Genomic DNA, 12,363 nt, shown 5'->3' on the forward strand with positions numbered 1-12,363 from the left:
TTTCAAAACTAGTCATGTTATTAACTGAGTTATTATGTTGTCTTTCAGTAGATAGTAGAAATGCAATACTTCCTTGAAACTTGCTTGAAAATTGGCAGTAGGTGCCAAATTTTGGGAATTGTCCAGTTTTCTATGGCACTTCTGCACTTGTAGGAGAATATCAGATTATGTTTCTTAAATTGCTAATGAAGCATGTAAATTAAACCTTTAACGTTATTTTTCCAGCAAATTCTAGGCCTATATATTTAATATGATGATAGATAATATGTTGCATATGCATATGTCTTTATGGAACAAAATTTCTGTCTATAGCTCAGAAGCATTCTTCCTGTTTACTTAATTTTTATGTAACATCTCTCAACTTCTACCAAATGCTCTGAATCACTATGAGTATTATCAGTGCAGTCTGCATGTTTATGCATTAAATTGTGCACACTTTGCAAATGTTTAGAAAAAAATCAGCTTTAATATTAAGGTTGGAATGTAATGTTCTAGCTTTATAAACTTGCAAAGCAAAATCCTTTATAATGTTGATCTGCATTTCTATTCTATGAAGAAATATTATTACATCACAAACTAGTGGATGATGCAGTCTTCATACTGTAACATACATAAATGAATAGCATAACTTTAGAAATTGTCATATGTCACTTATTTCAAGTCAAGCATCTCATCAGCAAAATTTGATTTTAAAAGCTAAGTAATAAGTATCAAATGCAGGATAAGCATGCCAAAACTGATGGAATGAAGCATCTACATGACAGAGCCAGAAAACTGTTTCAATATAGAAGTGTGATAATTGAAATTTATCACAGTAAATTCATAAGAACTTGTATAGGGCCATAATCAAACTCAATTTTAATTTGCAATGTACGGTGGAATACTATATTTGGATGAAATAGTGGGTTTCATTATCAATATAAAAATCATTTTAAATGAAAGTTCAGCAAATGAGCATTGAATTAATAAATGTTAATACCTCAAAATTGGGATTTGTAAGTGTGTGAGTTATGCATCGAGGTAATAAATGCAAAATGCAAGCGCGCAGAAATACAGAGGGGTATCGTGCGAGAAATTGATAGAAATGAATAAGTCAGGGTTTTGGAGCATTGTTAGTGCTGTACACAAATAGAAACACAGCATTTTTCAGATAAATGAAGTATAATACAAAGTTGAATAATCTATATTCTCTTTTATTAATAGCAAAAAGATGTATGGATGAAGGCAGGTCACCCATAATTATAGATAATACAAATATCCAAGCATGGGAAATGAAGCCATATGCAGAAATGGTAAGGTGTTTGTGTACTTCGGAGATCAATTCGTAAGTAGTGACTGTAGTCACTTGCCAGATATTAGGAAAAAATCTTTTTAGTGCTTCTGAAAAATAAAACAATTTTACTTTATTTAACTCACTAAAGAGTTTAAAAATATTATGATATACTGTATTGCACGCATCTTGTAACAGAATTGCAGCCAGAGTCACAAATTAGCATCATTTGGAATTTATTTATGTATTTTAGATAATATTTTTAGTTTGTGTTGCCATTTAGTTTGTGCATTAATAAGTTTTAACTCTAGTATCCATGCACCTTCATTCAAACAAATGGAGCATATAAAATAAGTTTATGTGGAATTGAAAAATTGACATAATTAATCAACCAGGAAATGCTAATTCCTGATATTGTTTACTATTACCATCCACAGGCTGTGAAGCGACAGTACAGAATGAGTTTTCGTGAGCCAGAAACTTGGTGGAAGTTTAATGTTGTGGAGCTGGAAAAGTAAGAAATAAACTTAATTTAACTTTTTTAAATTAATTGCTTATATTGAACATTTACAGAAAGGGTATTAGAAAGATTTGATATTTTGTAAATATGTATATAAGATCTCATTATAATTATCTGCTATTACATCATTTCCTAAGTTTATTGCATAAATGGTGATATATAATCAGTTGCATTACTACTATTTGATCTTCTATATTGATGCTTCTTGCTTCTGAAGCATGAGCTATTTTAAGAGAATTAAAATGGTATTGGTAAAATCACTATTATTAAATTAATATTTAATTCTGTCAACCTGGAGGTTCTGTAACGTATTGCATGACTTGAAATCCTAAACTGATAATACGTAGAACAAAGGTTCAAATCTAATTATTAGTTTGTGAATTTGAGCTTGAAAAATGTGGAAATTAAAGCCAGTTTATTCATTCTAATACTTTTTAAATATCCAAACCTTTTTAAGTAGCCATTTCTATGTACAACTCTTACATCTTTTAGCAGTCTAGAAAATTGAGTGCCATACTTATTAAGATTAGAATGGATGAATTTCCATTGGTAAAATGACTGATACTGTTGTTAACGTTACTATCATGTGGCTCTTCAGTGTCTGATTTGATCCATCTTATTTCTGGCCATTCTGGAGGAGTTTATCAGGCCAATAGTTGTGACCCAACAATCTCACTGATTACTTTATATTTCTCTGTCAACCAAAAAGTTAAAAATAAGAGATTTTTGGTAATGATCATTATACATTGGAATATGGAACAGTTCTCCCTTTCATGCATTTAGTCCTAGGCAACATTCAGATTTGAGCCATTGTGACAGAACATTCAGAAGCTTGAGAGAGGTAGTGACCAAAGAGGGAGCTAATCATTTTGATTGCTTTGGTATTATTGTTGCCAAGCCCACATCTCCTACGTTGTTGCCACTAACAAAAAACCTGCCTAACCTGAACATTTATTATTGTTCCTTAAATTTTGCTGAGTCAAAATCCTTGGAACCCCCCCCCCCCCCCCCCACCCACCCAACTTTCCTAATAACATTTGAGAACCACAGCACTTAACGAGACAACAGTTTACCATCAGCTTTCCAAGGGCATTTAGTTTCAGAAATAAATGCTGGCTTCACTGATGATATAAGATGACTTATTACCTGTTTATGACAAATTATTTGCAATTTAAACTGAACTATCGCCCATGTCTGTCAGACTTCTAGACTAATAAGACAGTGGAGCCATGAGATGCATTTTGCATGGCAACAATTAAATAAATGGCATATCCAGTCATTAAGACTGAGCACTTCAGGTACTAATTGCATTCTCCTTTCCAATTAGTGCTCATATCTTGTGAGCTAGTCTTCAATGACAGCATATCACTGCAGCACAATAGTTTAGAATCTGCCTTTCAAATGCCTTAAAATAGTAGTCAACAACCTTTTCAAGCCCAAGTTCCCCTACCTCAGCCATAGTCAAAGGCAAGATCGCCCCCCCCCCCGCCGATCGATTAGTTACACGCATGCTCACCAGGGCAGAAAAACTGGAAGTAAAGCCCCGCAAAACCCGGAAGTAAAAATAATGTATAAACACCAGGTGTACCCACCCTTTTTTGCAGCGCAGACCAGTTTAATATTGACAATATTCTTGCGGACTGGCCAACGGTGGAGGGCAGAGTTGGTGTTAAACACAACGGGAATCCAGCGATACTCGAAGCAGGTTTCTTATGTCCAGTCTTTTCCGCGATGTAGTTTTAGCGGCTCTCAGCACTTAGCTTCTGTCCCGAGCTGCTCACGTTTTTTCCACTGAAAAAACTCAACGCGTTTGTCTTCAAGTGCAGGGTGTTTGGACTCGGGGTACTGAATCAGTTTTGAGTGCTTCATTGCTTCATTAGACAGCCTCCAGGCCCAAACTCCAGCCTCCCGCCTGCCCACCTCCAGACACCTTGACCAGGTACAGCTGGTCATGGGTGGGGTGAGAAGACAAGGTCAGGGCCGGAGGTCCCCGTGCTGGGGCTGCGGCAGTTGCAGTCCGAAGAGAGTGACTGACCGACCGAGCGAGGAGTGCGACAGGACGCGTGCCTGCCCCCCTCCCCCCTGTAGGATTTATCAGCTGACAAAAGTTTGTTTCAGTAGATCGCAGCGCAGTAGCTGCTCTGATACTTACCAAGCCTGAGCCCGAATTAGGTCGTCTGCAAATATTTTAGCACCAGATTCCCCACAAACATTCGGTGAGGTAAACAGGTTTAGAGGCAGTGCCCATCTGTCCACGCTCCAGGCCAGTAACATCGGCACTTCCCGCCGGTCGCGCAAGGCAAACCAGTGATCCCTGGCACAAGTGTGTCACTGCGTTTAGGTGACTGATGACCTTGTGTGGGTTCAAGTTCAACAGTGGGCTGACAGGGAATGAGGAAAGGTGCAGCTGACTCATACTGTTTCCTCGCGGCCACAGAAGTACACTGTGTAAACACAAAGTACACTGCAGATGCAGTGGTCAATCAACACATACAAACAAGCTGGATGAACTCAGCAGGTTGACTGCTCATTTCAATGGATGCTGCCCGACCTGCTGAGTTCATCCAGCTTGTTTGTACGTGTTGAATTACACAGTGTAAGATTGGAACTAAAACCCCGCAACCCAGAAACAATCTCTCAAGAGTATTTGTGTATTTAGTTTTATTTTTTTTTGGGATCTACTGGGAGAGTCTCAAAGATCGACCAGTCGATCGCGATCGACGTGTTGGCGACCACTACCTTAAAACATATCTTTTTAATATTGTCTTTAGTTATCAGTAGGGTGGAGTACACAATCCTCTGTATCAATGGTGCTGACGTGGAGGTTGTTGGGAATTTCAAGTTCTCCATTGTAAATATTGTGAACAATTTGTCCTGGTCCAGCTTCATATATTGCATTTCCAAAAAGCCCACCAATGCCTCTACTTCCTCAGAAGGCTAAGGAAATTTGGCATGCCCCCAGTGACTCTCACCAATTTTTGCAGTTTCATCGCTGAAATTATCTTATTCAGATCAATTACAGCGTACTATGGCAACTGCTCTGTAGAGCACTGCAAGAAATTGTAGAGTTGTGAATGTAGCCAAATAAATCATGAGAACTGGTCTTCCCTCCATCTATACTTCCTGCTGCATTGGGATAGCAACCAATATAGGCAAGGATCTCTCCTGCCATGCTCTCCTCTGCCACTGAGCAGAAGATAAAGCTGGGGCTCAAGGATAGCTTCTATCCCACTGTTAATAGATTCATAAATGGATCCTTCATATGTTAAAAGATGTTCCAATCTATAAAGCCATGGCTCTTGCACTTTATTTGCTGTCCTGCACTGCACATTCTCTGTAACTGTAACACTATATCCTACTTCTGCTTTCTGTTTTACTACCCAGATGATCTGTTTGTATGGTGTGCAATCAAAAGTTTTTCGCTGTATCTCAGTACATGTGACTTGGTACATAATACACTAATACAAATACTAATGGTTGGTGCCTGGAAAAGTAAAACAATAGAATAATGAAACAGTCTGTAATGATTGGAGAGCTGATAGTCCAAACAGTCCTAATATTTATAAGAATGTAATGCGTCACCCGACGCAAACGTTGGTGATAAGTTTCTCTGCATGAATCCATTGTGTAAAGGTCTAATATCTACTATTTGTGACAAGCTAGTGGTTCTGAGGCGAGACCCCCTTGACAAAATTAAAAATGCCTGGGAGCAAGATTTAAATTTTTCACTATTAGAGGATGTATGGGATTCTGTTTTCAAGTTAGTTAGCTCAACCTCTTTATGCGCCTGCCACTGCCTGTTACAGTTCAAGGTCATACAAAGGGCCCATATGTCTAAAACTAAATTATCTCGCATGTATCCAGATGTTAATCCCTGCTGTGACAAATGCAAAAGGGGCGAGGCTTCCCTTATTCACATGCCCTAACTTGGAAAAATACTGGAAAGATGTTTTCCAAACTCTATTCCAAATATTTAATTACAATCTGGAACCTAACCCTTTGATTGTTCTTTTCGGTACCCCTGGTGAGGGGGACACGCACCTAACTCCGACCAGACGTCGCATACAGTCTTTTGCCTCTGTTTTGGCCAGGTGCGCTGTCTTGCTCAGGTGGAGGGATGCTGCCCCACCCACCCATGCTCAGTTGCTTAGGGACATCATGTCCAGTCTATACCTGAGAAGATCCATTTTTCAACTCTCAATTCAGACATAAAGTTCCAAAAGGTGTGGGGATCCTTTCATGAATATTTTCAGAATTCCCAGCCAAACTAAAGGTTCATCCCTTCTTCCTTTCCTCTGCACGTAACTCCCTGACTTTCAGCATTCTCCGGTAAAACTCTACAAACTTAGACATGTTAACATACAACAGTTTATGTGTTAGGAAAATACACCTTCTCTATACCAATGCAGCTCTGTAGGGACAAAGATTCTGTTTAACCCTTTTTGCTAATACAATGATGGCTTGGAGATGGGGATTGGGAGGGGTAGGTCGCGGCAGGGAGGCAACCAAAGCATGATTGTACTAATGGTGCATCACTTTCATAGATGTGTGTTGTAGATGTCTGCACAAACCTCCTTTGTACTATGCTTTCACGAGGAAATCTGCAGATGCTGGAAATTCAAGCAACACTCAGAAAATGCTGGTAGAACACAGCAGGCCAGGCAGCATCTATAGGAAGAAGCACTGTCGATGTTTCCGGCCAGTGCTTTCTTGATTTAGAAAAACAATAAAAATATTGCTGAGAAAAAGAATGTAATGCATCAGATTCTTTCAGCAACGATGAAGAAAAAGTGGAAGCTTGTCAAATCATAACTTCATTTTTGTTGGGTTTTGTTTGAAATTATTTAAATACAGTGTCAATGAAATGATCTTTCTCACTACTTTTGCCAGGACAATAACTAAACTGATTTTAAAATGTAATAAATGCTGTTTAATATTATTTTCTAATTATACATTGCTAAATTTTATTTTATTTCAGGAGGAACAGACATCGGGTTCCACGTGAGAAGATTATTCAAATGATGACCCGCTTTGAACACCCCATGTCTTCAGATATAGTGTTAAGTTCAGTGGAGCCTTCGTATAGTCATAAAGTTATGCTGAATCTACTTCCACATTCTCACCAGAGACCACTTGGTTCAAGTTCCATCAGTGGTGTAACTAATAGATAGCATTAGAGATGCCTATGAACTGTTGGCATTTCAGTAAATCAATATAGCAGATCATTTCTTCCCAAAATGTATGTTTCTGGGAGACCAAAGTTTTAAAAGCTTATAATAAATATTTTAGAATATTGGAATATGTTGATCACTTGTAAAAGATGGTAGACTAACATTTGGAAGATATGTGTCTTATAATGCTCCATTTATTTTCTGTGGCCGAGCATCATGCCAGAAGGTATAAAATAGAGGATTTAGATGGAAAATATTTTGTTTTAACCTGTTTAAATTTATTCTGTGCACAGTTTGTAATTTTATACATGAATTTGTGACATGAATTGGAATTCACCTTAACTATTTTTATTGGAGGGACTGTTGGGGGATTCTGATAATGCATTCAGCTTGTTAATTTTAGTTCGACTGCTTTCTGCAAAATTGCACAATAAGGTAGCATATTATCTATAATTTGAAACAATTGATCTGCTGAGCAACTTGCTAGATAATTCACTCATTCTTTTGGATAGCAGACAGTGAGTTATCTACAGTTCTTGCCAGATCAGAAGCTTGAATTTTTGTGTTTATGGATATTTGCATGTATTTAGAGGAAAGAACCCTATTTCCTTTATTGGTGGAATATCTCAGATACCCTAAATTTGCATGAAACAGTTTTAAGATTGTAAATTGAATATATTTTAAAATGGAGAAATACAGCAGTGTTAATTATGTTATTTAACATACTCATTCAGTTGAAAGCAGTAGATTTTACTCTGCACTATTGGTTTGACCATCTAGTGATCAGATTGATGTAACTTGGACTTAGATGGATTTGGACATATTGTAATGATGGTCATCTCTCTAACCTGATAGATAAAAATATTTAAATCCTATGTAATATCACTGAGAAAGATTACCATACTGTACCTTAACTAATATTACTATCTTGGTAAGTTTGAAAAAATAATACGAACTATTGAATAGGTAACAATGATTGAAGTTTTTTTGGCCTACATACAGGATGTTTTTTTTTTACTAATTCTGAGTTGTAATTTTGGTATAAAATTAGAATTGTAATTAAGATGATTATTATTTATTGGGGAATTCCCAATTTTATCTGCTATTTGGATGTCAGTGATTATTAAGTCTTTTCCAAAACACCAGCATTAGTTTTTAGATAAACACCCACAGTTCTGTGCTCTCCACCCAGTTGATGTAATTCCTTTCTTTTCGACATGTAGGAAGTATAAAAGTGCAGGAGGAAGTCTGGGTCATGCAGCATCCAAGGAGGTCTGACTCCGAAGTTCCCCAGCAGTTTGTTTTTGCTGCATTCTCTTCTGTCTTCCGATTTCCTATAATATTTTGAAATGAATTGGCATTTCTTAATCTCAGAGAATAAAACAGTTTGTGTAATATTTCCTCATAAATGAATCCTCAGAATCTAGATATTACTTTGAATAATCTGCCTGCACCTTCAGTAAAAAATCTCCCCCTTCCCTATACAAGTGGATGTAAAAGATCTAATTTGAGAAACAGCAGAGTTAACCCATTCAATTTTTTTCTTCAACATTATATAAAAAATAATTGTCATGTGATTTGATACTATATATGATACCTTGCTGTGTACAAATAAACCATTGTATTGCCCCATCTCTCAACAGTGACTACAGTTGAAAAGTATATTTAATTGCATGTTAAGCATGTTGTAAGATGTGAAAAGTGCTGAATAAATGTGTATTTTTCTTTTAATGGGCTTTTAAGTTTTCTATAGAAATTCCTATGACCTGCATTCCACATATTCTAGTATATAAAGACCAAAAGATGACTGAAATAGAAAAGCTATACCCACTTTTAAAGTAGTACCAAAGTATTCTGCTAGAAATCTAGCATTTTAAAGAATGTACTAAAACATAGAGTAAGTTAGCAGGTTGGTACAACATTGTGGGCTTTAGGGTCTGTAATGTTCTAAAATCAATCTAACTTTTCCCTCCATAGCCTTCCATTTTTCTATCATCCATGTGCCTATCCAAGAGTCTCTTAAGAGTATTTCTTTACCACCACTCCAGCAGGGCATTCCACACATCCACAATTCTCTGGTGTTAAAAATAAACAACTTCCCTCTGACATTCCCCCTATACTTTCCTTCAGTCACCTTAAAATTATGCCTTGTAGTAGTCATTTCTGGTCTGGAAAAGAAGTATCAAGCAGTCTACTCTATCAATGCCTCTTACCATTTTCTACACCTCTATCAAGTGATCTCTCAACCTCCTTCGGTGTCATTCTGCGAGTGCAGGACAGAGAGGAGGTTTCTGGCAGGCTGGTGACATTTAAAAGGAGAGCTTCGTGGGAGTTTGGTGTCATTCTAGCAGCCCAATCATTGGTGGGAGCAGCACAGGGAGGAATAAAAAGTACAGAGGAGACCAGCAGAGTGGCCATAGTTGGGAGTGAGCTAGTGATGAGAGTGGGTGTGTCAGGCTTTGGCTTGGAAGCGGCGTTGGCTCTGGGTAAGTTGGGTAAATTTTTGTTAAATTTCACTTTTGTTCTTACTGTGTCAGGGATATTTATTGTAGTTTAAATTGCGCTTGTGTCCTCTTCATCCTGGATGTTGGAATCCTGGGAGACCTACATTTGAATGAAGTGCATCCAGCTGCAGCTCCTTGACTAAGTTAGGGATCTGGAGCAGCAACTGGATGACCATTGGCTTGTACGGGAGAGCGAGGAAATCATCGATCAGAGTTATAGGGAAGTAGAAACCCCTGAGTTGCAGGAGGTGGGTAGCTGGGTGACTATCATGAGAAGAAATGGGATGGTGAATAGGCAGTTCGTGCAGAGCACCCCTGTTGCCATTCCCCTCAGTAATAAAAATAACCATTTTGGATACTGTTGTGGGGGGGTGACTTCCCAGGGGAATGTCACAGAGACCAGGTTATTGACACTGAGGATGTTTCTGTAGTGCAGAGGGAGAAGAGGGGAGCAGTGATGATAGGGGACTCAATGGTCCAAGGAACAGACAGGAAATTTTGTGGATGTGAACAGAACACCCGAATGGTATTTTGCCCCCCAGGTGCCAGGGTCTGGGATATCTCAGATCGTCACCACAGCACTTTGGAGGGGGACGGCGAGCAGCCAGATGTCTTGGTACATATTGGTACCAATGACATGGGAAAGAAAAGTGAAAGGTCCAGAAGTGAGAATTTAGAGAGCTAGGCAGAAAGCTGACAAACAAGACTTCCAGGGTAATAATTTCTGGATTGCTACCTGTGCCACATGCCTGTGAGAGTAGAAACTGGATGATTTTGTGGATAAATGTGAGTCTGAGAAGCTGGTGCAGGGGGCAGGGCTTCAGGTTCTTGGATCATTGGGATCTCCTCTAGGGGAAGTATGACCTGTACGAAAGGGAAAGGTTGCACCAAAACACAGGGACTAATATTCTCGTGGTTACATTTGTTAGAACCAATGGGGAGGATTTGAACTCCGTCTGCCATTTCTCAGCCCAGCTCTGCATCCTGTCTGTGTCACATTTGTAACCTACAGCAATCTTCTATACTATCCACAACTCCACTATTCATTGTGTCAATTGCAAACTTACTTACTCACCCTTTCTCACTTCCTCATCTAAGTCATTTATAAACATCACAAAGAGCAGGGGTCCCAGAACACCACTGATTGTCAACTTCCAGGCACAATACGGTGGTGCTAGAAAGATTCTGAACCCATGGAATTGTCTTTATTTCTGCATAAGTATAACCTAAAATGTGATCAGATCTTCACATAACTCCTAAAACTAGATAGAGAACCCAATTAGCCTGCTTTACATGGTCCTTACAAATATCAAGGTCTCTCTCAGTGGTGAATACTGAGGCAACATATTCATTATGGACATCCCCTATTTCCTCTGACTCCAAATACTTTTCCTCTTCTATCCTCACTTTAGTCATCCTCCTGTTAGAATTGGGAAGATGTTAGATGAGGTTTCAGGGAATTTGGAGACACATGATAAAATAGGCCAAAGTCAGCATTTTTTTTCCTTAAGGGGAAATTTTGAGGAAATAAAGGCACAAGTACCACTTCAAACAACAAATAGCGACTTCCACAGCAAGAAGCAGTATCAATGCTTCTGTCAATGTACTAAAAAATGAGTTAAGGGGAATAGGCTTGAGTGGAATTGAAATTGACTGTTCCACATATTCCACAAAAGACATGCATAGATTGAGACAGTCAATACCTTTGATTACCTCTTTGATCCGGAGAAAGTGAACAGAGTTGAAATTATTTAATTTTAAGACAAATTCAGACATGTTGGCCAACCTGGATTAGGGTAGGTCATGTTTAACTAGAGTTAGTTTTTTTTGAGGAGGTTACAAGGAAGGTTGATGAAGGAAAGGTGATGGATGTTTTCTGTGTGGACTTTGGCAAAGCCCTTTACAAATTGCTACATGGGAGGCTAGTTTGGGAGGTAATGTTGCTAGGCATTCAGGATGAAGTAATCATTTGGATTCAGCACTGTGTTCCTAGGAGAAGCCTGAGATTGGTAGTAGATGATTGTCTTGCTGATTGAAGGATGGTGACTATTAGTATGCCACAGGATAATGGTGTTGGATTCATTGTTGTTTATCATCTTTATTAATGATTTGGATGATAATGTGTGAACTAGATCAGCAAATTGCAGCTGACACCAAAAGGGAAACAGCATCTATCATCAAGGATCCCCACAATCCAGGCCGTGCTCTCTTCTCACTGCTGCCATTAGTTAGGAGATACAGGACACTCAGATCCCACACCACCATCTTCAGGTGTAGTTATTTTCCTTCAACCATTAGGCTCTTGAACCAGAACATAACTTCACTCCCCCAACACGGAACTAGTTCCACTATCTATGGACCCACTTTCAAGGACTCCGGAACTAATGTTCTCAATATTTTTTACTTATTTATAATTACTGGGGTTTTTTTTGCATTTGCACAGTTGGTCCTCTTTTGCACAATGGTTATTTGAACATCTTTGTTGCACACAGTTTTTCATTGATTCTATTGTGTTTCTTTGTATTGACTGTGAATATCGACAAGAAAATGAATCTCAGGTAGTATATGGTAACATATATGTACTTTGATAATAAATTTACTTTGAACTTTTGAACTCCTGAAGATTGAAGGCGTAGTGGTCAGCAAGAAAGGCTATACGTTTGTAGCGGGATCTGGACCAGCTGGGAAGAAGTGGCAGATGCAATGTTGCTCTTTAGAAGGACAAACTAGGGTAGGATTTACACAGTAGGTCGCTGAGAAGTCCAGTAAAACAAAGGGATCTGGGACTTCTGTTCCTTTTACCAAGATGCATTTTCATACATTTCCCAACACTGTCTTCCATCTGCCACTTTTTTGCCCATTCTTCCCATTTATCTAAGTCCTGCTGCATTGTATTGC

General features: G+C 38.5%; 1 protein-coding gene across 1 annotated transcript in view; it reads left to right on the plus strand.

Moving 5' to 3' along the window:
• The window catches only part of LOC132391214 (NEDD4-binding protein 2-like 2), a 36,406-nt gene extending 27,714 nt beyond the window's left edge, over positions 1-8,692 (plus strand). Inside the window, exons 4-6 of the mRNA XM_059964119.1 lie at positions 1,204-1,292; positions 1,708-1,784; positions 6,769-8,692. Of these exons, the coding sequence (XP_059820102.1) occupies positions 1,204-1,292; positions 1,708-1,784; positions 6,769-6,961 (359 nt within the window). The 3' untranslated portion in view covers positions 6,962-8,692. The remainder of the gene's footprint in view (positions 1-1,203; positions 1,293-1,707; positions 1,785-6,768) is intronic.
• Positions 8,693-12,363: the final 3,671 nt, after the last annotated feature.

Source organism: Hypanus sabinus, chromosome 3 (assembly GCF_030144855.1).
Source record: "Hypanus sabinus isolate sHypSab1 chromosome 3, sHypSab1.hap1, whole genome shotgun sequence".
Classification (NCBI taxonomy): Eukaryota; Metazoa; Chordata; class Chondrichthyes; order Myliobatiformes; family Dasyatidae; genus Hypanus; species Hypanus sabinus.